Source organism: Microcaecilia unicolor, chromosome 1 (genome assembly GCF_901765095.1).
Source record: "Microcaecilia unicolor chromosome 1, aMicUni1.1, whole genome shotgun sequence".
NCBI lineage: Eukaryota > Metazoa > Chordata > Amphibia > Gymnophiona > Siphonopidae > Microcaecilia > Microcaecilia unicolor.
Genome location: NC_044031.1, coordinates 264,518,991 through 264,540,738, shown reverse-complemented (window position 1 = coordinate 264,540,738; position 21,748 = coordinate 264,518,991). Strand labels below are relative to the sequence as shown.

General features: G+C 47.4%; 1 protein-coding gene across 1 annotated transcript in view; it reads left to right on the top strand.

Annotated features, from left to right (window-relative positions):
- The window catches only part of ABHD5 (abhydrolase domain containing 5), a 113,322-nt gene extending 95,218 nt beyond the window's left edge, over positions 1–18,104 (top strand). The window contains exons 6-7 of the mRNA XM_030190025.1: positions 5,313–5,499; positions 17,477–18,104. Of these exons, the coding sequence (XP_030045885.1) occupies positions 5,313–5,499; positions 17,477–17,566 (277 nt within the window). The 3' untranslated portion in view covers positions 17,567–18,104. The remainder of the gene's footprint in view (positions 1–5,312; positions 5,500–17,476) is intronic.
- The last annotated feature ends 3,644 nt before the right edge of the window (positions 18,105–21,748 follow it).

Genomic DNA, 21,748 nt, shown 5'->3' with positions numbered 1-21,748 from the left:
GACGCCTGCATCGACCTCTATGCCTTTCTCTGCAGCCGCTCTGAACGAGAGCCTCCGGGCCGTTCTCCCAGAGATTCTGGGAGAGCTGTTGCGCCCTACCCCTCCGGTACCGGCGGTGCTTGCGCCTCCGGTACCGTCGAGCGTGGCGCCGGCTGGCCCATCGCCCGGGGTGAGGTCCCCGACGTCGGTACCGCGTGCGGTGCCGACTGCGGCCACCTCCCAGGAAGGCTCCCCGACTACGTCGGCGGAGGGAGCTTCGCCGATGCGGGCGAGGGAGTCTACCTCTCGACGCCCCCATCGTGGACGTGGCTCCACGGAGTCGAGCCGGGCGCGGTTGCAGACGCAGGTCCGTGAACTTGTGTCTGACACCGAGGGTGAGGCCTCGTGGGAAGAAGAAGAAGATCCCAGATATTTCTCTGACGAGGAGTCTGAGGGTCTTCCTTCTGATCCCACTCCCTCTCCTGAAAGACAGCTTTCTCCTCCCGAGAGTCTGTCTTTTGCTTCCTTTGTCCGGGAGATGTCTACGGCCATCCCCTTCCCGGTGGTTGTGGAGGACGAGCCCAGGGCTGAAATGTTTGAGCTCCTGGACTATCCTTCTCCACCTAAGGAAGCGTCCACTGTTCCCCTGCACCATGTCCTCAAAAAGACATTGCTGGCGAACTGGACCAAGCCTTTAACTAATCCCCACATCCCCAAGAAGATCGAGTCCCAGTACCGGATCCATGGGGACCCAGAGCTGATGCGCACTCAGTTGCCTCACGACTCTGGAGTTGTGGATCTGGCCCTAAAGAAGGCTAAGAGTTCTAGGGAGCATGCTTCGGCGCCCCCGGGCAAGACTCTAGAACCTTAGACTCCTTTGGGAGGAAGGCCTACCATTCCTCTATGCTCGTGGCCAAAATTCAGTCTTACCAGCTCTACACGAGCATACACATGCGGAATAATGTGCGACAGTTGGCGGGCTTGGTTGATGCTCTTCCCCCTGAGCAAGCCAAGCCTTTTCAGGAGGTGGTCAGGCAGCTGAAGGCGTGCAGAAAATTCCTGGCCAGAGGAGTTTATGACACTTTGATGTTGCGTCCAGGGCCGCTGCTCAAGGTGTGGTGATGCGCAGGCTCTCATGGCTGCGTGCCGCCGACCTGGAGAATAGAATCCAGCAGCGGATTGCGGACTCGCCTTGCCGTGCGGACAACATTTTTGGAGAGAAAAGTCGAGCAGGTGGTAGAGTCATCTCCACCAGCGGGACACCGCATTCGACAAGTTCTCCCGCCGGCAGCCTTCAGCTTCTACCTCTACAGGTAGACGATTTTTCGGGGGAAGGAAGACTGTTCCCTATACTTCTGGTAAGCGTAGGTACAATCCTCCTTCCCGACAGCCTGCGGCCCAGGCTAAGCCCCAGCGCGCTCGCTCTCGTCAGCAGCGTGCGCCTCAGCAAGGCCCCGCGGCTCCCCAGCAAAAGCAAGGGCGAGCTTTTGACTGGCTCCAGCAGAGCATAGCCGACATCCAAGTGTCAGTGTCGGGCGACCTGCCAGTCGGAGGGAGGTTGAAAGCTTTTCACCAAAGGTGGCCTCTCATAACCTCCGATCAGTGGGTTCTGCAAATAGTCCGGCAAGGATACACCCTCAATTTGGCCTCCAAACCTCCAAATTGTCCCACCGGGAGCTCAGTCTTACAGCTTCCAGCACAAGCAGGTACTTGCAGAGGAACTCTCCGCCCTTCTCAGCGCCAATGCGGTCGAGCCCGTGCCATCCGGGCAAGAAGGGCTGGGATTCTATTCCAGGTACTTCCTTGTGGAAAAGAAAACAGGGGGGATGCGTCCCATCCTAGACCTAAGGGCCCTGAACAAATACTCTGGCCAAAGAAAAGTTCAGGATGCTTTCCATGGGCACCCTTCTTCCCCATGATTCAGGCAAAACGATTGGCTATGCTCTCTGGACTTGAAGGATGCCTACACACACATCCCGATACTGCCAGCTCACAGACAGTATCTGCGATTTCAGCTGGGCACACGTCACTTCCAGTACTGTGTGCTACCCTTTGGGCTCGCCTCTGCGCCCAGGGTGTTCACAAAGTGCTTGTCTGTAGTAGCAGCAGCACTTCGCAGGCTGGGGGTGTACGTGTTCCCATATCTCGACGATTGGCTGGTGAAGAACACTTCCGAGGCAGGAGCCCTGCAGTCCATGCAGATGACTATTCGCCTCCTGGAGCTACTGGGGTTTGTGATAAATTATCCAAAGTCCCATCTTCTCCCAGTGCAGAAACTCGAGTTCATAGGAGCTCTGCTGGATTCCCGGACGGCTCGCGCCTATCTCCCAGAGGCGAGAGCCAACAACTTGTTGTCCCTCGTCTCGCGGGTGCGAGCGTCACAGGCAGATCACAGCTCGGCAGATGTTGAGATTGCTGGGCCACATGGCCTCCACAGTTCATGTGACTCCCATGGCCCGTCTTCACATGAGATCTGCTCAATGGACCCTAGCCTTCCCAGTGGTATCAGGCTGCTGGGGATCTAGAAGACGTGATCCACCTGTCCACGAGTTTTCTCGAATCCCTGTATTGGTGGACAATCTGGTCCAATTTGACTCTGGGACGTCCTTTCCAAATTCCTCAGCCACAAAAAGTGCTGACCACGGATGCGTCTCTCCTGGGATGGGGAGCTCATGTCGATGGGCTTCACACCCAAGGAAGCTGGTCCCTCCAGGAACGAGGATCTGCAGATCAATCTCCTGGAGTTGCGAGCGATCTGGAACGCTCTGAAGGCTTTCAGAGATCGGCTGTCCCATCAAATTATCCAAATTCAGACAGACAACCAGGTTGCCATGTACTATGTCAACAAGCAGGGGGGCACCGGATCTCGCCCCCTGTGTCAGGAAGCCGTCAGCATGTGGCTTTGGGCTCGCCGTCTCGGCATGGTACTCCAAGCCACATATCTGGCAGGCGTAAACAACAGTCTGGCCGACAGACTGAGCCGGATTATGCAACCTCACGAGTGGTCGCTCAACTCCAGAGTGGTGCGCCAGATCTTCCAAGCGTGGGGCACCCCCTTGGTGGATCTCTTCGCATCTCGAGTGAACCACAAAGTCCCTCAGTTCTGTTCCAGGCTTCAGGCCCCCGGCAGACTAGCATCGGATGCCTTCCTCCTGGATTGGGGGGAGGGCCTGCTGTATGCTTATCCTCCCATCCCTCTGGTGGGGAAGACTTTGTTGAAACTCAAGCAAGACCGAGGCACCATGATTCTGATTGCTCCTTTTTGGCCGCGTCAGATCTGGTTCCCCTCTTCTTCTGGAGTTATCCTCCGAAGAACCGTGGAGATTGGAGTGTTTTCCGACCCTCATCACGCAGGACGAAGGGGCTCTTCTGCATCCCAGCCTCCGGTCCCTGGCTCTCACGGCCTGGATGTTGAGAGCGTAGACTTTGCCTCTTTGGGTCTGTCAGAGGGTGTCTCCCGCGTCTTGCTTGCTTCCAGGAAAGATTCCACTAAGAGGAGTTACTTCTTTCTATGGAGGAGGTTTGCCGTCTGGTGTGACAGCAAGGCCCTAGCTCCTCGCTCTTGTCCTACACAGACCCTGCTTGAATACCTTCTGCACTTGTCTGAGTCTGGTCTCAAGACCAACTCTGTAAGAGTTCACCTTAGTGCAATCAGTGCATACCATTACCAGTGTGGAAGGTAAGCCGATCTCAGGACAGCCTTTAGTTGTTCGCTTCATGAGAGGTTTGCTTTTGTCAAAGCCCCCTGTCAAGCCTCCTACAGTGTCATTGGATCTCAATGTCGTTCTCACCCAGCTGATGAAACCTCCTTTTGAGCCACTGAACTCCTGCCATCTGAAGTACTTGACCTGGAAGGTCATTTTCTTGGTGGCAGTTACTTCAGCTCGTAGAGTCAGTGAGCTTCAGGCCCTGGTAGCCCAGGCCCCTTACACTAAATTTCATCATAACAGAGTAGTCCTCCGCACTCACCCTAAGTTCTTGCCAAAGGTTGTGTCGGAGTTCCATCTGAACCAGTCAGTTGTCTTGCCAACATTCTTTCCCCGTCCTCATTCCTGCCCTGCTGAACGTCAGCTGCACACATTGGACTGCAAGAGAGCATTGGCCTTCTATCTGGAGCAGACACAGCCCAATAGACAGTCCGCCCAATTGTTTGTTTCTTTTGATCCCAATAGGAGGGGAGTGGCTGTGGGGAAACGCACCATATCCAATTGGCTAGCAGATTGCATTTCCTTCACTTACGCCCAGGCTGGGCTGGCTCTTGAGGGTCATGTCACGGCTCATAATGTTAGAGCCATGGCAGCGTCGGTAGCCCACTTGAAGTCAGCCTCTATTGAAGAAATTTGCAAAGCTGCGACGTGGTCATCTGTCCACACATTCACATCTCATTACTGCCTGCAGCAGGATACCCGACGCGACAGTCGGTTCGGGCAGTCAGTTCTTCAGAACCTGTTTGGGCTTTAGGATCCAACTCCACCCCCCGAGGGCCCTGTTTGTTCTGTTCCAGGCTGCACTCTCAGTTAGTTGGTAAATTTTTTAGGTCAATCTCAGTTATGTCCTCGCCGTTGCGAGGCCCAATTGACCATGGTTGTTGTTTTGCGTGAGCCTGGGGGCTAGGGATACCCCATCAGTGAGAACAAGCAGCCTGCTTGTCCTCGGAGAAAGCGAATGCTACATACCTGTAGAAGGTATTCTCCGAGGACAGCAGGCTGATTGTTCTCACAAACCCGCCCGCCTCCCCTTTGGAGTTGTGTCTTCCCTTCTCTTTGCCTTGCTACATATGAGACTGGCCGGCACAAGCCGGTTTCGGGCGGGAAGATGGCCGCACATGCGCATCGGCGCGCGAGGGCTAGCAAAGGCTTTTGCTAGTGAAGATTCCGATTGGAGGGGCTGCCATGGACGTCACCCATCAGTGAGAACAATCAGCCTGCTGTCCTCGGAGAATACCTTCTACAGGTATGTAGCATTCGCTTTATTCTCAGTTCAAGGGGCTAGACTGGAATTCACTGCCTTTGGACTTAAAGCAGATGCTGTCTTTTCCTCATTTTCAGACATTTCTAAACCTACCTTTTTGAACCTTAATTTTGTAATGCTTGGTTATTAAGGGGTTTGATAGAAATATATTAAATGTAATATGTCATTTTTATTTTGTATATCACTCTTTTAAGAGAAGGGTTTTTCATTAGAATCTTGTAAACTGCCTAGAAGTCCATCGAGGATAATATGAGCGGTATATAAGACATAATAGTATAGCTTAGCATTATTCATTTTGACTTAGTGTGGAAGAGGAAAATGTATATAAACTGATCATTCAAAACATCATTTTTATGTTCTAGTGGAGAAACGGCTTTTAGAAATATGACCATTCCCTTTGGATGGGCACAAAGACCAATGCTGCAGAGGATTGATCAGGTGCATCCAGACATTCCAATCACTGTGATTTATGGAGCACGTTCCTGTATAGATGGCAATTCTGGTAGTACTGTCCAGTCACTGCGACCAACATCATATGTGAAAACAATAGTAAGTATTTTTGCAGAAATAGTAGTAATATGGTGCTGCTATACAGGTTCTTTTGGTTTAGCTATAGTCTTAACCAGATAAATCTGTTTAAAGAATGGATCCACAGAGAAAATAGTCAAACAAATGAAAGCTGACTTTAAACATTGAGAACATGTGGTTGGAACATAATATTTTCACAAGTATCAAGGGTTTGAAATAATGCCTTCCAAACAATTATGTTTTAAGTAACATAAGAACATATGCATTACCATACTGGGACAGACTGAAGGTCCATCAAGCCCAGCATACTGTTTCCAGCAGTGGCTAATCCAGGTTACAAGTACCTGGCATGATCCCAAAACAGTATAATACATGTTATGCTGCTTATCCTAGAAATAAGCAGTAGATTTGCACGCAGTGCAGCCAAATCTCTCTCATGCATATTCATTGTTGGTATTCTGAAAACCTGACTGGCTAGGGTGCTTCCAGGACCAGGCTTGGGAACCACTGACTTATGGACTTTTCTTTTAGGAAGTTATCCAAACCTTTTTTAAACCCCTGCTAAGCTAACTGCTTTTACCACATTCTCTGGCAACGAATTCCAGAGTTTAATTACACTTTGAGCGAAGAAATATTTTCTCTGATTTGTTTTAAATTTACTATTCCATATCATCATGCTGATCAATCCATAGACTGGTGGGTTGTGTCCATCTACCAGCAGGTGGAGATAGAGAGCAATCCTTTTGCCTCCCTATATGTGGTCATGTGCTGCCGGAAACTCCCCAGTATGTTCTCTATCTCAGCAGGTGGTGGTCACACACAGCAGCAGCTCTGGCTAGGTCTCCAAGCCTAATTTTTAGGTTTTGTTGAGTACCTGGGGTTGAGGGCTCTTCTTGAGCAAGTGCAAACCTGGTGGTGCCAGGTCCCTCCTTTTCTCCCCCCTCCCGCTGGATCCGTTGAAAAAAAAAAAAAAAAAAAAGTTTTGGACGTCCTTAAGGGCGTTTATTTCAACGTTTATTTAAACGTTTATTGCAGCTACTCACTGGGACACCAGTTGTTACAGCTCGGAGCGAGAAGCAGGTAATTTTTACCTTTTTTATAGCGGGCAGGGGGTTCCCCGATCGATCTCCACGTGGCCTATGGCGTCAGAGGGCGCGAAGAATCGCTCCCCGGACCGCGTGTGCGCTTCTAGAGGGGATGCGGGGGTCTTAAAGTCTGATTCGCCCTTGTTGGGTGTCAGTTTGGAGGCCGGTCAGTGTCCCGGTTCTTCCTCCGGTGCGGCGGTTTTTCCTGCCATAAACACCCATCCCCCGCTGCTCGCCTCCGCCATCTTGGCCGGCCACTCTGCTCGGACGGCTTCTTCTTGGGCCGCCCTTGAGCTGGGAGACGTTAATGCCATGGCCGCCCTTGATTTGGGCGACGGCAAAAAAGCGGCTAAAGTTAAGCGCCGTTCTTCCCGCGCGGCTCCCTCACGGAGTGTCGCGCCGGACGCCATCTTGGATGCGCAGCATGTTTCTCCCCCGCTCTTGCGAGCGCCGGTTGAGGGTGCGTCTAGGGCTGTGCCCCAGGCTGCTGAAGTGCACAGTCTGGGGGGTTTCTCCCCCGAGTTTATTTTGCTGCTGCATCAGGCCTTCCTTATGCAAAACGCTGCCCCTGCTCCCTTGTCCGATAAAGGGGTTGAGGCCCCCGGAAGTAAACGCCCTCGGGTGGATTCCCAGGCCTTAGAGGACTCTGTCTCCTCTGATGTAGATGAGGGCAGCGTATCTGAGTTCTCCCAACGGTCCTTTGGGGATTCCTTGGAGGAGACGGATTCCCGCTCGGATGGAGCGGATGACCCCTCTGCAGCGCGGATCTTTCGCTCAGAGGATTTGCCCAACCTGTTAGCGCAGGCCATGAGCATTTTGAAGATTCCCTCTCCAGAGGACGTCTCTCCCTCAGCCCCTGTTAGCTCCGCCCTTAATGCTGGGGACGAAGCGCCCGCCTAGAACCTTCCAGGTGCATGATGCCATGCACACCTTAATTTCGGCTCAATGGGATGTCCCGGAAGCGAGCCTCAAAGTGGCTAGGGCTATGTCCCGCCTCTATCCTTTGCCTGAAAGTGAACGGGAGGCCTTTCTTTGCCCTACTGTGGATTCTTTAATCACTGCGGTGACTAAGAAAACGGCGTTGCCAGTGGAAGGTGGCACGGCCCTAAAGGACGCCCAAGACAGAAGATTGGAGGCGGCCTTAAGGTCGTCCTTCGAGGCGGCTGCCTTAAGTTTGCAGGCCTCAGTTTGCGGCTCCTATGTGGCCAGGGCGTGCCTGACGATTGTGCAGCGGGCTTCCCCCTCGGATCCTTCCTTGAGGGCTGATTGGCCGGCCCTGGAATCGGGCTTGGCTTATTTGACAGACTTACTGTATGATGTCTTGAGAGCCTCAGCTAAAGGTATGGCTCAGACAGTCTCTGCGCAGCGGTGGCTTTGGCTGAAGCATTGGTCTGCTGACCACGCCTCTAAGTCCCGCCTGGCTAAGTTGCCTTTTAAAGGCAAGCTGCTCTTTGGGGTCGAGCTGGACAAAATTGTGACCGATCTCGGCACGTCTAAGGGCAAGAGGTTACCAGAGGTCAGGGCTCGGGCCAGTGCTCGCCCCGGTAACTCCAGAGGACGGTTTCAGGAAGCCCGTCGGTACCGCCCGGGCAAGTCGGGCCCCTCTGCCCCCTCTTCCTTCAAGAGGAACTTCTCCCCCAAGCTGCATTCCTTTCGCAGAGACCGCCGTCCCGGAGGTGCGCCCTCCGGTCCTCCCCCAGGGTCTCGTACCCAATGACGGGGTCCTGGTCCATGGCCCAGTGCAGATTGGAGGACGCCTGTCCTCGTTTCTGGGCGAGTGGACCAGGGTAACTTCAGACGCTTGGGTGCTGGAAGTCATCAGAGACGGCTACAAGCTAGAGTTCTGCCGACCCTTAAGAGACGGGTTTGTACTCTCCCTGCAAGTCTCCGGTCAAAGCTGTGGCAGTGCAGCAGACCTTGGACAATCTGATCCGCCTGGGTGCGGTCGTTCCGGTGCCAGAAAATCAGCTTGGCAAGGGACGTTACTCCATTTACTTTGTGGTACCAAAGAAAGGAGGTTCTGTACGGCCTATCCTCGACCTCAAAGGGGTCAATCGGGCCTTGAAAGTGCGGCACTTTCGCATGGAGACTCTCCGCTCTGTTATAGCGGCAGTGAAGTAGGGGAGTTCTTGGCATCCTTGGACATCAAGGAAGCGTACTTGCATATTCCCATCTGGCCTCCTCATCAACGCTTTCTGCGTTTTGCAGTCCTGGGCCGACACTTCCAGTTCAGAGCCCTGCCGTTCGGGTTGGCTACTGCTCCGCGGACCTTCTCCAAAGTAATGGTGGTCATCGCGGCCTTCCTGCGAAAGGAAGGAGTACAAGTCTATCCTTATCTGGACGACTGGTTGATCCGAGCCCCCTCTTACGCAGAGTGCGGCAAAGCTGTGGACTGGGTGATTGCTCTTTTGAGCTCCCTGGGGTGGATCATCAACTGGGAGAAAAGCCAGCTGCGCCCGACTCAGTCCCTGGAGTATCTGGGAGTTCAATTCGACACCCAAGAGGGCAGAGTGTTCCTGCCGGACAATCGGATTGTCAAGCTTCAGGCTCAGGTGGACCAGTTCCTAGTAGCCTCTCCTCTTCGGGCTTGGGACTATGTGCAGCTGTTGGGCTCTATGACGGCCACGATGGAAGTAGTGCCCTGGGCCAGGGCTCATATGAGACCACTACAACACTCTCTGCTGCAGCGCTGGACTCCAGTGTCGGAGGATTATGCTGTGCGCCTTCCCTTGGACCCAGCAGTGCGCAAGGCGCTGAGCTGATGGCTGAGGACAGACAAGTTGTCTGCAGGAATGCCTCTTGTGACCTCGGAGTGGATTGTCGTCACGACGGACGCCTCTTTGACGGGCTGGGGAGCCCACTGCTTGGGAAGGACAGCGCAGGGGCTCTGGTCTCCTGCAGAGGCAAAGTGGTCTATCAACCTCCTGGAACTCAGAGCCATTCGGTTGGCGCTTTTGGAGTTCCTCCCGGTACTGGCGTTGAAGCCAGTACGGGTCCTGTCGGACAATGCCACGGCTGTGGCCTATGTCAACCGCCAGGGAGGTACCAAGAGCGCCCCTCTAGCCAAGGAGGCCATGAACCTATGCCAGTGGGAGGAAGCGAACCTGGAACAGCTGTCAGCGGCCCACATTGCCGGAGTCATGAATGTCAAGGCGGACTTTCTCAGTCGCCATACCTTGGATCCCGGAGAGTGGCAGTTATCGGCTCAGGCGTTCTTGGACATCACGAAGCGCTGGGGCCAGCCGAGCCTAGATCTGATGGCGTCATCGGCCAATTGGCAAGTGCCACGCTTTTTCAGCAGAGGACGGGACCCTCGATCTCTGGGAGTAGATGCTCTTCTCCAACAGTGGCCGACACAGGAGCTTCTCTATGTGTTGCCGCCCTGGCCCATGTTGGGCAGGGTGCTAGACTGGGTGGCAAAGCATCCGGGCCGGATAATCCTGGTGGGTCCAGACTGGCCCAGACGTCCCTGGTATGCGGACTTGATCAGGCTCTCAGTGGACGACCCTCTGCGACTGCCAGTGGAGCAGGGCCTGTTGCATCAGGGTCCCGTGGTGATGGAGGATCCCTCCCCCTTTGGTCTTACGGCCTGGCTATTGAGCGGCAGTGTCTGAGGAAGAAGGGCTTCTCAGACAAGGTCATCGCCACTATGCTGAGAGCGAGGAAGCGCTCTACTTCTACTGCTTACGCCAGGGTTTGGCGTACCTTTGCAGCGTGGTGTGAAGCAGGCTCACTTTCTCCCTTCACTGCTCCAATTTCTTCAGTGTTGGCGTTCCTGCAAGAAGGTCTGGAGAAAGGCCTGTCGCTCAGTTCCCTTAAAGTCCAGGTAGCGGCTCTGGCTTGCTTCAGGGGCCGCCTGAAGGGTGCTTCCCTGGCTTCGCAGCCAGATGTGGTGCGTTTTCTCAAGGGAGTTAATCACCTGCGCCCTCCTCTGCACTCAGTGGTGCCTGCGTGGAATCTCAACCTGGTGCTAAGAGCCTTGCAGAAACCGCCTTTTGAACCCTTGTTGAGGGCATCTCTGAAAGACCTGACGTTGAAAGCAGTCTTTTTGGTGGCTATCACTTCAGCCAGAAGAGTTTCCGAGCTCCAGGCACTCTCATGTCGAGAGCCTTTTCTGCAGTTCACTGAGGCAGGAGTGTCTATTCGCACAGTGCCTTCCTTCCTGCCCAAGATTGTTTCTCGCTTCCATGTGAATCAGCAGCTCTGTCTCCCTTCCTTTCGTAGGGAGGACTACCCAGAGGAATACTCTGCTCTCAAATATCTGGATGTGAGACGAGTCATCATCAGATACTTGGAGGTGACCAATGATTTCCGGAAGTTGGATCATCTGTTTGTCCTGTTTGCAGGTCCTCGTAAGGGTCTGCAGGCTGCTAAGCCTACAGTGGCAAGATGGGTCAGGGAAGCCATTGCAGCGGCTTATGTGGCCGCGGGGAAGGTGCCGCCTATCCAGCTGAAGGCTCACTCCACTAGAGCTCAGGCGGCCTCGATGGCAGAGGCCGGGTCCGTCTCCTTGGAAGAGATATGCAAGGCGGCAACTTGGGCATCGACCCATACCTTCTCCAGGCATTACCGCTTGACTGTGGCTGCTCGGGCAGAGGCCCGGTTTGGAGCTTCAGTGTTGCGGTCAGGGATTTCAATGTCCCGCCCTGGGTGAGTACTGCTTCGGTACATCCCACCAGTCTATGGATTGATCAGCATGATGATATGGAAGGTAAAATTATGTATCATACCTGATAATTTTCTTTCCATTAATCATAGCTGATCAATCCATAGCCCCTCCCAGATATCTGTACTGTTTATATTCTGGTTGCATTTCAGGTTCAAGTTTAGTCTTCAGTTCCTGTTCAGGAGGACTTCGTGTTCAAGTTTTTTCAATTGGATTCTTCAAGAGTTGAGACGAGTTTGTGTTACAGTGAGCTGCTGCATTCCTCTCCCCTCCGTTTTACGGGGCTGGATTGAGACCTAAATTCTGCCGGCGCTCCCTCCCGCTTCGTGCGGCTGTAGGGCAGCTTTGTACCCCTCCCGCTTCGGCGGTGTTAGGGTCAGTCAGCTCCTCCCGCGGTTGCGGTTGCAGGATAAGCCAGATCCCCCCGCATCGACGGGGTGGTGTCCCTCCCCCGCTCCGCGGGGATGAGCTGGACGGATTCCCCTCCCCCACTTGTGTGGGGATGAGCTGGGTTAATTCCCCTCCCCCGTTTCGGCGGTGGTGAGCTGGGCAGAGTGTCCCTTGGTGGGTGTAATTCTCTAAGTGCTGAGTCCTGCGGATGGAGCTTGGATATCGACATATAGGGAGGCAAAAGGATTGCTCTCTATCTCCACCTGCTGGTAGATGGACACAACCCACCAGTCTATGGATTGATCAGCTATGATTAATGGAAAGAAAATTATCAGGTATGATACATAATTTTACCTTTTGTAGCTTCATTACATGTCCCCTAGTCCTAGTATTTTTGGAAAGAGTAAACAAGTGATTCATGTTTACCTGTTCCACTCCGCTCATTATTTTATAGACCTCTTATCATATGTCCCCTCAGCTGTCTTTTTTTCCAAGCTGAAGAGCCCTAACCGCTTTAGCCTTTCATCATAGGGAAGTCGTCCTACTACTACTACTATTTAGCATTTTTATAGCGCTACAAAGCATACGCAGCGCTGCACAAACATAGAAGAAGAAAGACAGTCCCTGCTCAAAGAGCTTACAATCTAATAGACAAAAAATAAAGCAAGCAAATCAATTAATGTGTAGAGGAGAGGAGGGTAGGTGGAGGCGAGTGGATACAAGTCAAAAGCAATGTTAAAGAGGTGGGCTTTCAATCTAGATTTAAAGATGGTCAAGGATGGGGCAAGACGTAGGGGCTCAGGAAGTCTATTCCAGGCGTAGGGTGCAGCGAGACAGAAGGAGCAAAGTCTGGAGTTGGCAGTAGTGGAGAAGGGAACAGATAAGAAGGATTTATCCATGGAATGGAGTGCACAGAAAGGGGTGTAGGGAAGGACGAGTGTGGAGAGATACTGGGGAGCAGCAGAGTGAGTACATTTATAGGTTAGTAGAGGAAGTTTGAACAGGATGCGAAAACGGATAGGGAGCCAGTGAAGCGACCTGAGGAGAGTTGTAGTATGAGTAAAGCGACTGGAGAGGGGAGAGGTGACTAAGTGGGAGGCCAGCAAGAAGTAGATTGCAGTAGTCTAAACGAGAGGTGACAAGGGTGTGGATGAGGGTTCTGGTAGAGTCTTCGGAAAGAAAGGGGCGGATTTTACGGATGTTATAAAGAAAGAAACGACAGGTCTTGGCGATCTGCTGGATATGAGTAGAGAAGGAGAGAGAGGAGTCAAAGATGACCCCAAGGTTACGAGCTGAAGAGATAGGGAGAATGAGAGAGCCATCAACAGAAATAGAAAACGGGGGGAGTGGGGAGGTGGGTTTGGGGGGAAAAATGAGAAGCTCGGTTTTGGTCATGTTTAATTTCAGGTGGCGTTGAGACATCCAGACAGCAGTGTCAGACAAGCACGCTGAAACTTTGGTTTGGATGCAAGGTGAGATATCAGGGGTAGAAAGGTAGATTTGGGAGTCATCAGCATAGAGATGGTAGAAAAAGCCATGGGATGAGATTAATGAACCAAGGGAAGAAGTGTAGATAGAAAAGAGGAGGGGACCAAGAACAGAACCCTGCGGTACGCCGACAGGCAGAGGGATAGAAGTAGAAGAGGATCCACCAGAGTGAACACTGAAGGTGCGGAGGGAGAGGTAGGAAGAGAACCAGGAAAGGACAGAGCCCTGGAATCCAAGTGAGGACAGGGTATTGAGGAGTATGCTGTGATCGACAGTGTCAAAAGCGGCGGAAAGATCAAGAAGAATGAGGATGGAATAGAGACCTCTGGAGTTAGCCTTAGTTATGCTGTTGCTGTTTGCACCCTTGTGTAAGTGTTCAGAGTGTTTAAAAGTGGATCAACACTCTGAGCAGTTACACAAGGGTGCAAACAGCAACAGCACAAGACCCTGCATTGTACAGAAAACGCCTAAGAGATAAGTGTCACACTTTTTCATAAGAATTTTAAGGTGATATTCATCTATATCGAATAAGAGACAGGCAGGTAGGCAGGAACAGTGCTGTGATGGTCTAGGGTTGTTATGCTGCATGCTGTTACCGCGTATCGTGGTAATTAGGCACAATAGCAAACACTGAGCACTGCATATTAAAAAAACCAAAAATATTAATAAATGATAAAAGTGAATATTTGAAGTGTAGTAGGTGAATTACACACTGGTTTGAAGAGTAAATCCATATTACAACATCTTAACACCAGTTTCTATTTCATTGAACCCTAAGAGGAGTAGTGGCAAACCCTTTGTAGTCAGACCAGTGTAGATTGTATTACAGTAATCCAGTCTTGATGTTATGCCATTCATAACTGAGACGAGGCTTGCCTTCTCAATGTAAGGAGACAAGCAGCGTAGTTGTTGAAAGTGGTAGAAGCTGCTCTTGAAGGTTCCTTGGATTTAGTTCATATTTCCCAAAAGAGGTTTTGATATATTTTTTGAGATGCAGTGACCAGAATTGCACACAGTATTCGAGGTACAATCGCACCATGGAGCGATACAAAGGTATTATAACGTCCTTGTTTTTGTTTTCCATTCCTTTTCTAATAATACCTAATGTTCTATTTGCTTTCTTAGCTGCCGCCGTCGCCACACACTGATCAGAGAGTTTCAAAGTATCATCAACGATAACACTTACATCCCTTTCCTTGTTGGTGACTCCTAATGTGGAACCTTGCATCACGTACCTATAGTTTGGGTTCCTTTTTCCCACATGCATCACTTTGCACTTGCTCACATTAAATGTCATCTGCCATTTGGATGCCCAGTCTCCCGGTCTTGTAAGGTCCTCTTGTAGTTTTTCAAAATTCTCTTGCAATTTAACAACTTTGAATAACTTTGTTTCATCAGCAAATTTAATTACCTCACTAGTTACTCCCATTTCTAGATCACTTATGAATATGTTAAAAAGCAGCAGTCACAGCACAGACCCCTGCGGAACCCCACTGAACCCTTCTTCATTGAGAATACTGACCATTTCACCTACTCTCTGATTTATATCCTAACAAGTTTTTAATCCACACTAGAACACTACCTCCTATCCCATGACTCTCCAATTTCCTCTGCAGTCTTTCATGAGGTACTTTGTTAAATTTCTTTTGAAAATCCAGGTGCACAGTATCAATCGGCTCACCTTTATGCACGTTCACTCCTTCAAGAAAATGTACTAGATTGGTGAGGCAAGATTTCTCTTCACTAAATCCATGTTGGCTTTGTCTCATTAATCCATGCTTTTGAATATGCTCTGTAATTTTGTTCTGTATAATAGTCTGTATCATTTTGCCCAGCACCGACATCATGCTCACCAGTCTATAATTTCCCACATCACCTCTGGAACCTTTTTTGAAAATCAGCATTACATGGCCATCCTCCAATCTTCCGGTACTTTGCTTGATTTTAAAGATGGATTACATATTACTAACAATAGCTTTGCAAGTTCATTTTTCAATTCTATCACTACTCTAGAAATATAGAATCATGACTGCAGATAAGGGCCAAATGGCCTATCCAGTCTGCCCTTCCTCAATAACCACTAGCTCCTCATTTTCCTAGGGGATTCCATGTGCCTGTCCCACTCTTTCTTAAGTTCCGATACAGTCTTCATCTCCACAGCCTCCATGCCACGCATCCACCACCCTTTCCGTGAAATAGTATTTTCTTAGAGCTTATTTCATCTTAACTTCATTCAATGCCCTCTCATTCCAGAGTTCTCCTCCATTTGAAAAAGGCTCACCTCCTGTGTGTTAACACCACTGAGGTATTTAAACGTCTCTATCATATCCCCTCTCTTCCAGAGTATACATGTTGAGGTCCTTGAGCCTGTCCCCATATGTTTTATCACAGAGACCATTTACCAATGTGGTAGCCTCCTCTGGACTGACTCCATCCTGTTTATATTTTTCCGTGGGTGCAGCCTCCAAAATTGCACGCAGTACTCCAAATGAGTCCTCACCAAAGACTGTCATCTGTTTTTACCTGCTGGTCATCCCTCTCCTTATGCACCCAAGCATCCTTCTGGCTTTGACTGTCACTTTTTCTACCTGCTTGGCACCATCCGCGCAGCCACACATTTAGCTCCAGGATGCGAGCTTCCCTCATTCGGCCTTTACTTTTGACAGGAAGAATCAATGAGAACATCACCTGTGCACCTAGGTACTTTACCTTCTGACCCAGAGCCATGAAGTCACGTTTGAAATGTTCAGTAGGATACCTAGCAGTATCATTTGTGTCCACATGGATTAGCAGCATAGGATAGTGGTCAGTAGGCTTGATGAGTCTAGGCAATCTTTCCGCTACATCCCGAATCTTGGCACCAAGCAGAAAGCACACCTCCTTGGACATCATATCAGGTCGGCAGTTGGGCACCTCTGGGATGAATACCATCCAGTCCAGGCAATTTTCTATTCTTCAGTTTGTCAGATTTCCCCATTACGTCTTCCAGGTTTACAGAGATTTGATTCAGTTTCTCTGACTCGTCAGCTTTGAATACTATTTCTGGCACCGGTATCTCTCCCAAATCTTCCTCGGTGAAGACCAAAGCAAAGAATTCATTTAATCTCTCCACTATGGCTTTGTCTTCCCTGAGTGCACCTTCGGTCACCTAGCAGTCCAACTGATTCTTTTTCCGGCTTCTTGCTTCTAATATACCTAGAAAAGTTTTTACTATGTGTTTTTGCCTTCAACACAATCTTTTTTGTATTCTCTCTTTGCCTTTCTTATCAACGCATTGCATTTGAAAATAATAAGAAACAGCATAAGGAATGGCAAGTCAGTCAGATCCTTCCATTTTCTGAAGGATTTTCTTTTAGCTCTGATAACTTCCTTCACCTCACTTTTTAACCATGCTGGCTGCTGTTTGGCCTTCCTTCCTTCTTTTTTAATACATGGAATTTAACTGGCCTGGGTTTTCAGGGTGGTATTTTTGAACAGCATTAATACCTGATGTAAATTTTTGACCTTCACAGCTGCTCCGTTTTTTATTTTTCACTATTGTTCTCATTTTATCATAGTCTCCTTTTTAGAAGTTAAATGTTAAGTACATTTGATTCTTTAATTGTTTATTCTTTGCATGGATGCCACAATAAAAACTTTATTACTCAATATATGGAATGAGTATGAAGTGCTCATAATTTCACATTTATATCAGAAGAGCAGATGATATGAATACTCCACTTGTGCCTTTTATATTGTAACCTACTTTAATACTGCATGATTGTATGGTTCTCACATGTTTGATTATTGTATTGATCCACTTTTCAGACATAACATTGATCAAGGCTGTTTGTTGAAAATTTCAACTATCAGATTCTCCATTATGTAGAAAGGACCCTGCAACGGTCGCATCAGCTGGCACTGAAAAAAGGGCCCTGTAGCTTGGGGCCAGCAGCTAGAGAAGACCTTAGGGTTGACCTCATAGCTCACCTTTCTTCTTTACAGCAGCTCTACTCCAAAGCAGGTCACTTGTGGGACCAGTTGCTAGGAATCCACAGTGGCGGCAGGCTGGCTGTCATTGTGGTGCTTATGAAAAGCCCTGAACTTTATTGCTACCTAATAGCCCGTTTCCAGCCCCAAAACAGCTCTGCCATTAATATTGCATACCAAAAGTTTGATTCCTCTATTAAAGTACCAGGTAGCATTAGTTTAATAATCTATTTCTCTGTTTGTTCATAGTTTTTAACTGGTATGTTTTGCTCATTTCATAATGATAGGCCAGTTCAGTAGCATCTTTTTCTATGAAATAGTCTTTGTCAGAATGCCTGACCCAATAGAAGAATTATCAAAAGTAAAAATCATTGTGACTAACTTTTAATATTTATTTTAGGCCATTCGTGGTGCGGGTCATTATGTGTATGCTGATCAGCCAGATGATTTCAACCAGAAAGTACTAGAGATCTGTCATACTGTGGATTGAATACATTGGTCTTTCTCTGGAAACATCTTCTTGCTGGCAAGTTTGAGACAGCAGTATCCTGTGATAGGAGGAAACTATGATACAAGACAAGAAGAGGAGCTTGCCCTGTCTACACTGTTTTGCACATCTGGTGCTTCAAACAAGAAGTTACTTGTACTCTTCAACCACAGTGCCTTTTTTAGGAACAGATTTTAGCAGAAACATTTTGTACAGCATTGCATCTCCTGTTTTTAGATTCATCTTTATATTTATATACTTAGATTGAACAAAAAGAAACTATTTACATACCTGATATTAACAGATACAAATTGTATTTTTTTTAACAGGAAGATTTTTCTCTTACGATTTACTCTGCAAAGTTGAGCAAATGCACCTTAATTGCATTTAGGGCCCTGTTTATTAAGCTGCGCTAGCGTTTTTAGCGCGCGCTAAACTCTAGAATCGCCCATATGTTCCTTTGGGCGACTTACATTTAGTGCATGCTAATTATTAGTGTGTGCTAAAAAAAATGCTAACCCGCCCTTAGCGCTGCTTAGTAACAGGGCCCTCAGTGAAAAACTTTCTATTGTCTACCATTTTTATATATATATATATATATATATATATATATATATATATATATATATATATATATATATAATTAGGATATGTGTTCCTACTGTAGTATCGTTTGTAATAGTGGTGAATAGTATTATACCAGGATAAACAGATTTCACCAGAGGTTTTTTTTTTTTTTTCTTAGTGCTAGAGAAAAGGGATAGGAATTTAGATCATGTACTCACCACAAAAGAGGCTTTGAAAAACTTTTTTTTTTTTTTAACATTTATGTGAATCAGCAGTTTTAAAAAAATATTTATTGAGAAACTTGTAGAAAACAAATAATGCAGCATGGAATAGAACAAAACAACCTGGAAAAAAAAAAACAATTTTTAAAACATGCATGATCAGCCAAAGACCTCCAAGATAAGTATTTTTCTCTTAGAAATGTGCATGAAAAACACAAGGTAAAAATACTAAGGGGCCCTTTTACTAAAAGTTAGCACATACTAAAGGCCGTGAGCTCTATTTTATAGCTGTGGGCCAGCTAACAGATATTAGCGTGCACTAAGGTTTAGTAAAAGGGTCCCTAAGTTATCCTTTAAGTTGATGAAAAGCTTCCAGCTCACATAACATCAGGACATCTGCCTTTAACGTTATAGGTAAGTTCTATTTGTGGACATCACACATGTTTTGAAAATACCAGTCAGTAGAGGGTTAATTGGATGAATTCCAGTGATTTATAGATTAACTGAAATCCCTTGTTAATGCTAAGTAAATTAATGTTTAACTGAGATCGCAATAATACAACTTCTGATCACATAAATCCAAGTTTATTTCAGCTCAGTAGACATTAATTATCTGTCATCATTATCGAACATTTATTTTTCTCATTTCATTTATTGTTGTATGGACAGTTCATAATGTGGGAGTTCATCACTGCTGAAAGCAGTGCAGTGGTGAATTAGCTCCAAAATCAGCGCATAACAATACATTTTATGTGGCCCTTTCTGAACACTAATAGTGCTCAACAGATATTGGTCCCCTTCTGAGAAAATGTGTATGTGACACTTTCTGAGAAAATCTTATGCAACACAAAGACATAGGAAATATGCGGCACTTATTTGGTGTGGGGAAAAAATGCAACTCTTTGGTGATCTTTTACTAAGGTTTAGTGCATGCCATCTGCGACAGTGCCCATAGGAATATAAAGGTAGATAACTATCATTATATACTAGATTAATACTGCTGAATAACACATTTTAGTTAGAATTAGGGCTGAATTTTGGTTAAATTTTTTAATCGTGATGAATTGCACAATTAAAGGTATTTTATTTATTTGGGGCCCGATCTTCAGACCATGAGAGTTAGCCTGGCTAACTCCCGTGGTCAGTGCAGAACCCGGATATTCAATGCCGACCTGTTTTCGGTAACCGGCATTGAACATCCGGGTTATTTTTGGCTGATTCAAACTTAACTGGCGAAGCTGATATTCAGCACTGGCCGGATAAGTAGGCCTGGTATTCACATGGCCAAATATGGCTGCCAAACTTAAGCTGAAAATCGTCAGCTGCTAACTGAATTTTCAGCAGGTCATGGCTGGCCATGTCCCACTGAAAATTTGTGGATAGCCAGTTAATGGGGCTTTTAACCAACCATGTGATACTGGCCAGTTAAATGCTTTTGAATATTGGAGGTTTTTTGTTTATTTCCCGCTGCAGCTCCTCATGACTCTGGGCAAGTCACTTAACCCTCCATTACCTGAGGTACAAAATAAGTACCTGTATATAATATGTAAACCACTTTGATTGTAACCACAGAAAGGCAGAATATCAAATCCCATTCCCCTTGCCTAAAGGACTGATAATCTCCCTCCCTCCTACCCCCAGATCCAGCATCTCTCCCTTTCTCTTCCTTCCCAATCTTTCCTTTTCACCCTGTTCTATTATCTGTTTCTTTCCACCGGTTGCCCCTCCAGTTCTGCTCGTGGGTCTACAACTCACTCCCCTCCCCCCACTGATGATTCGGCATCTGCCTCAATCTCAATTCCCCCTGCCAGTCTACCTTAAAGGTTGTCTTCTATTGGTCCTTGACACATACATGGCCTGCTCCAAACCTTTCCCTCTGGCCTTTCCTGCCTCTTCTGACATCACTTCCTATTTGCATGGGCAGGACACGTCAGAGGGAAAGCTTCAGAGCAGGCAGCGTATGTGCAATGCTGCTGGGACCAACAGAAGACCACCTTTAATGTGGGTGTGGTGGGGGAGGAGAAAGACAGGGGTTGGGAATGGAAGAGAGAAGAGATGGTTGGAAGAGACAGTTGATACAGCAACATGAATCTTTTTAAAATCATGATTAATAATGCATTAATTGCAGAATTAGCTGCGATTTAATTTGCAGCCCTAGTTGGAATATAATTAAACGTGTTCATGCTTTTGAGAAAATGTTATGCCAGACTAATTGCACTCAACAAGAGCTTTTATTCACAATACAATCAATTTTTTATAATAATAAAAAAAAGCTTTAATGTGAAAGGAATGCAATACTGCACAAGTAATTTAGAATGTCACTTGCATCATACAAGCTTACAGCATTTATAATTGGCTGGAGGAAAGGGTAGTGATAGCACGTTGGAGACCTGTGTTAATTTTTCCTATTTTATTATTAGGGATACATGATAACTGAAATTTGGGAAGCTAATAAATTTGGCAGCACAATAATAATGGGAGAATCTCAATTACTTATCCAATACTGACAATAAATATCATATCAGAACATGCTACAGAGATCAAGTTTATTCATTTGGGGAGGGGGAGTGGTGACTGCTTTATAGAGAAGTTAGTCCAGGAACAAGCTAGAAGAGGGAAGCTATATTAAGCATGGTCCCAAAATATGGAAATAGTGAAACTTGGAATTATGCAAGTGTTAGTTGCAGTGCAGGTTATCATGAGCATATTAAAAATCATACCCACATACCTATAGGGGTATCTGTATAGCTTTTTATGCAGCCTTTTTAGTATAATCAAATTGGCTCTGAAAACATCACATAATGTATGCACTAGAGAGTATGTGACACTCTTGTGAGTGATTGATTTCATCATAATTTTGTTATGAGTTGAAGTGTTGCATTTTTTCTTACGCTAGATGAGTGCTGCATTTAAGATTCTCTCAAAAAGAGCCAGATATGTGGTGTGAGAAAAAAAACATTTAAGTGTCACCTAAATCTCGCACAGTTGCTATGTGCTGGTTTCTGAGTCACTATATCTGGTGATGATGAAGTCTCACTGAACTCATTTGGAGGTTTTGGCTGCCCTTACAAAAAATTCTCAGGGCAAGAGAACATTCATAAAAGCATATATAAAAATAGCATGAACAAAACAATTTAAAATGCAAAAGTAAAATACCAACAGTAGTGAGAGTAGCATGTAAAATACTTTTTTTTTTTATATAGCTTTACTGACAAGTTTTGATGTGATTCCCATCTTCTCTGTCTATGAGTACCATGAGTAAAAGATTTTAGATACTGCATTTCTTTTCCCAAACTATTTTTTAAAATATATTTAACCTAAAACCAGTATTGGCTTTCCAGGTAGATTTATATTTCCCCAGGGTATCCACTATTAAGTCAGTCATTGTGTGGCTCAT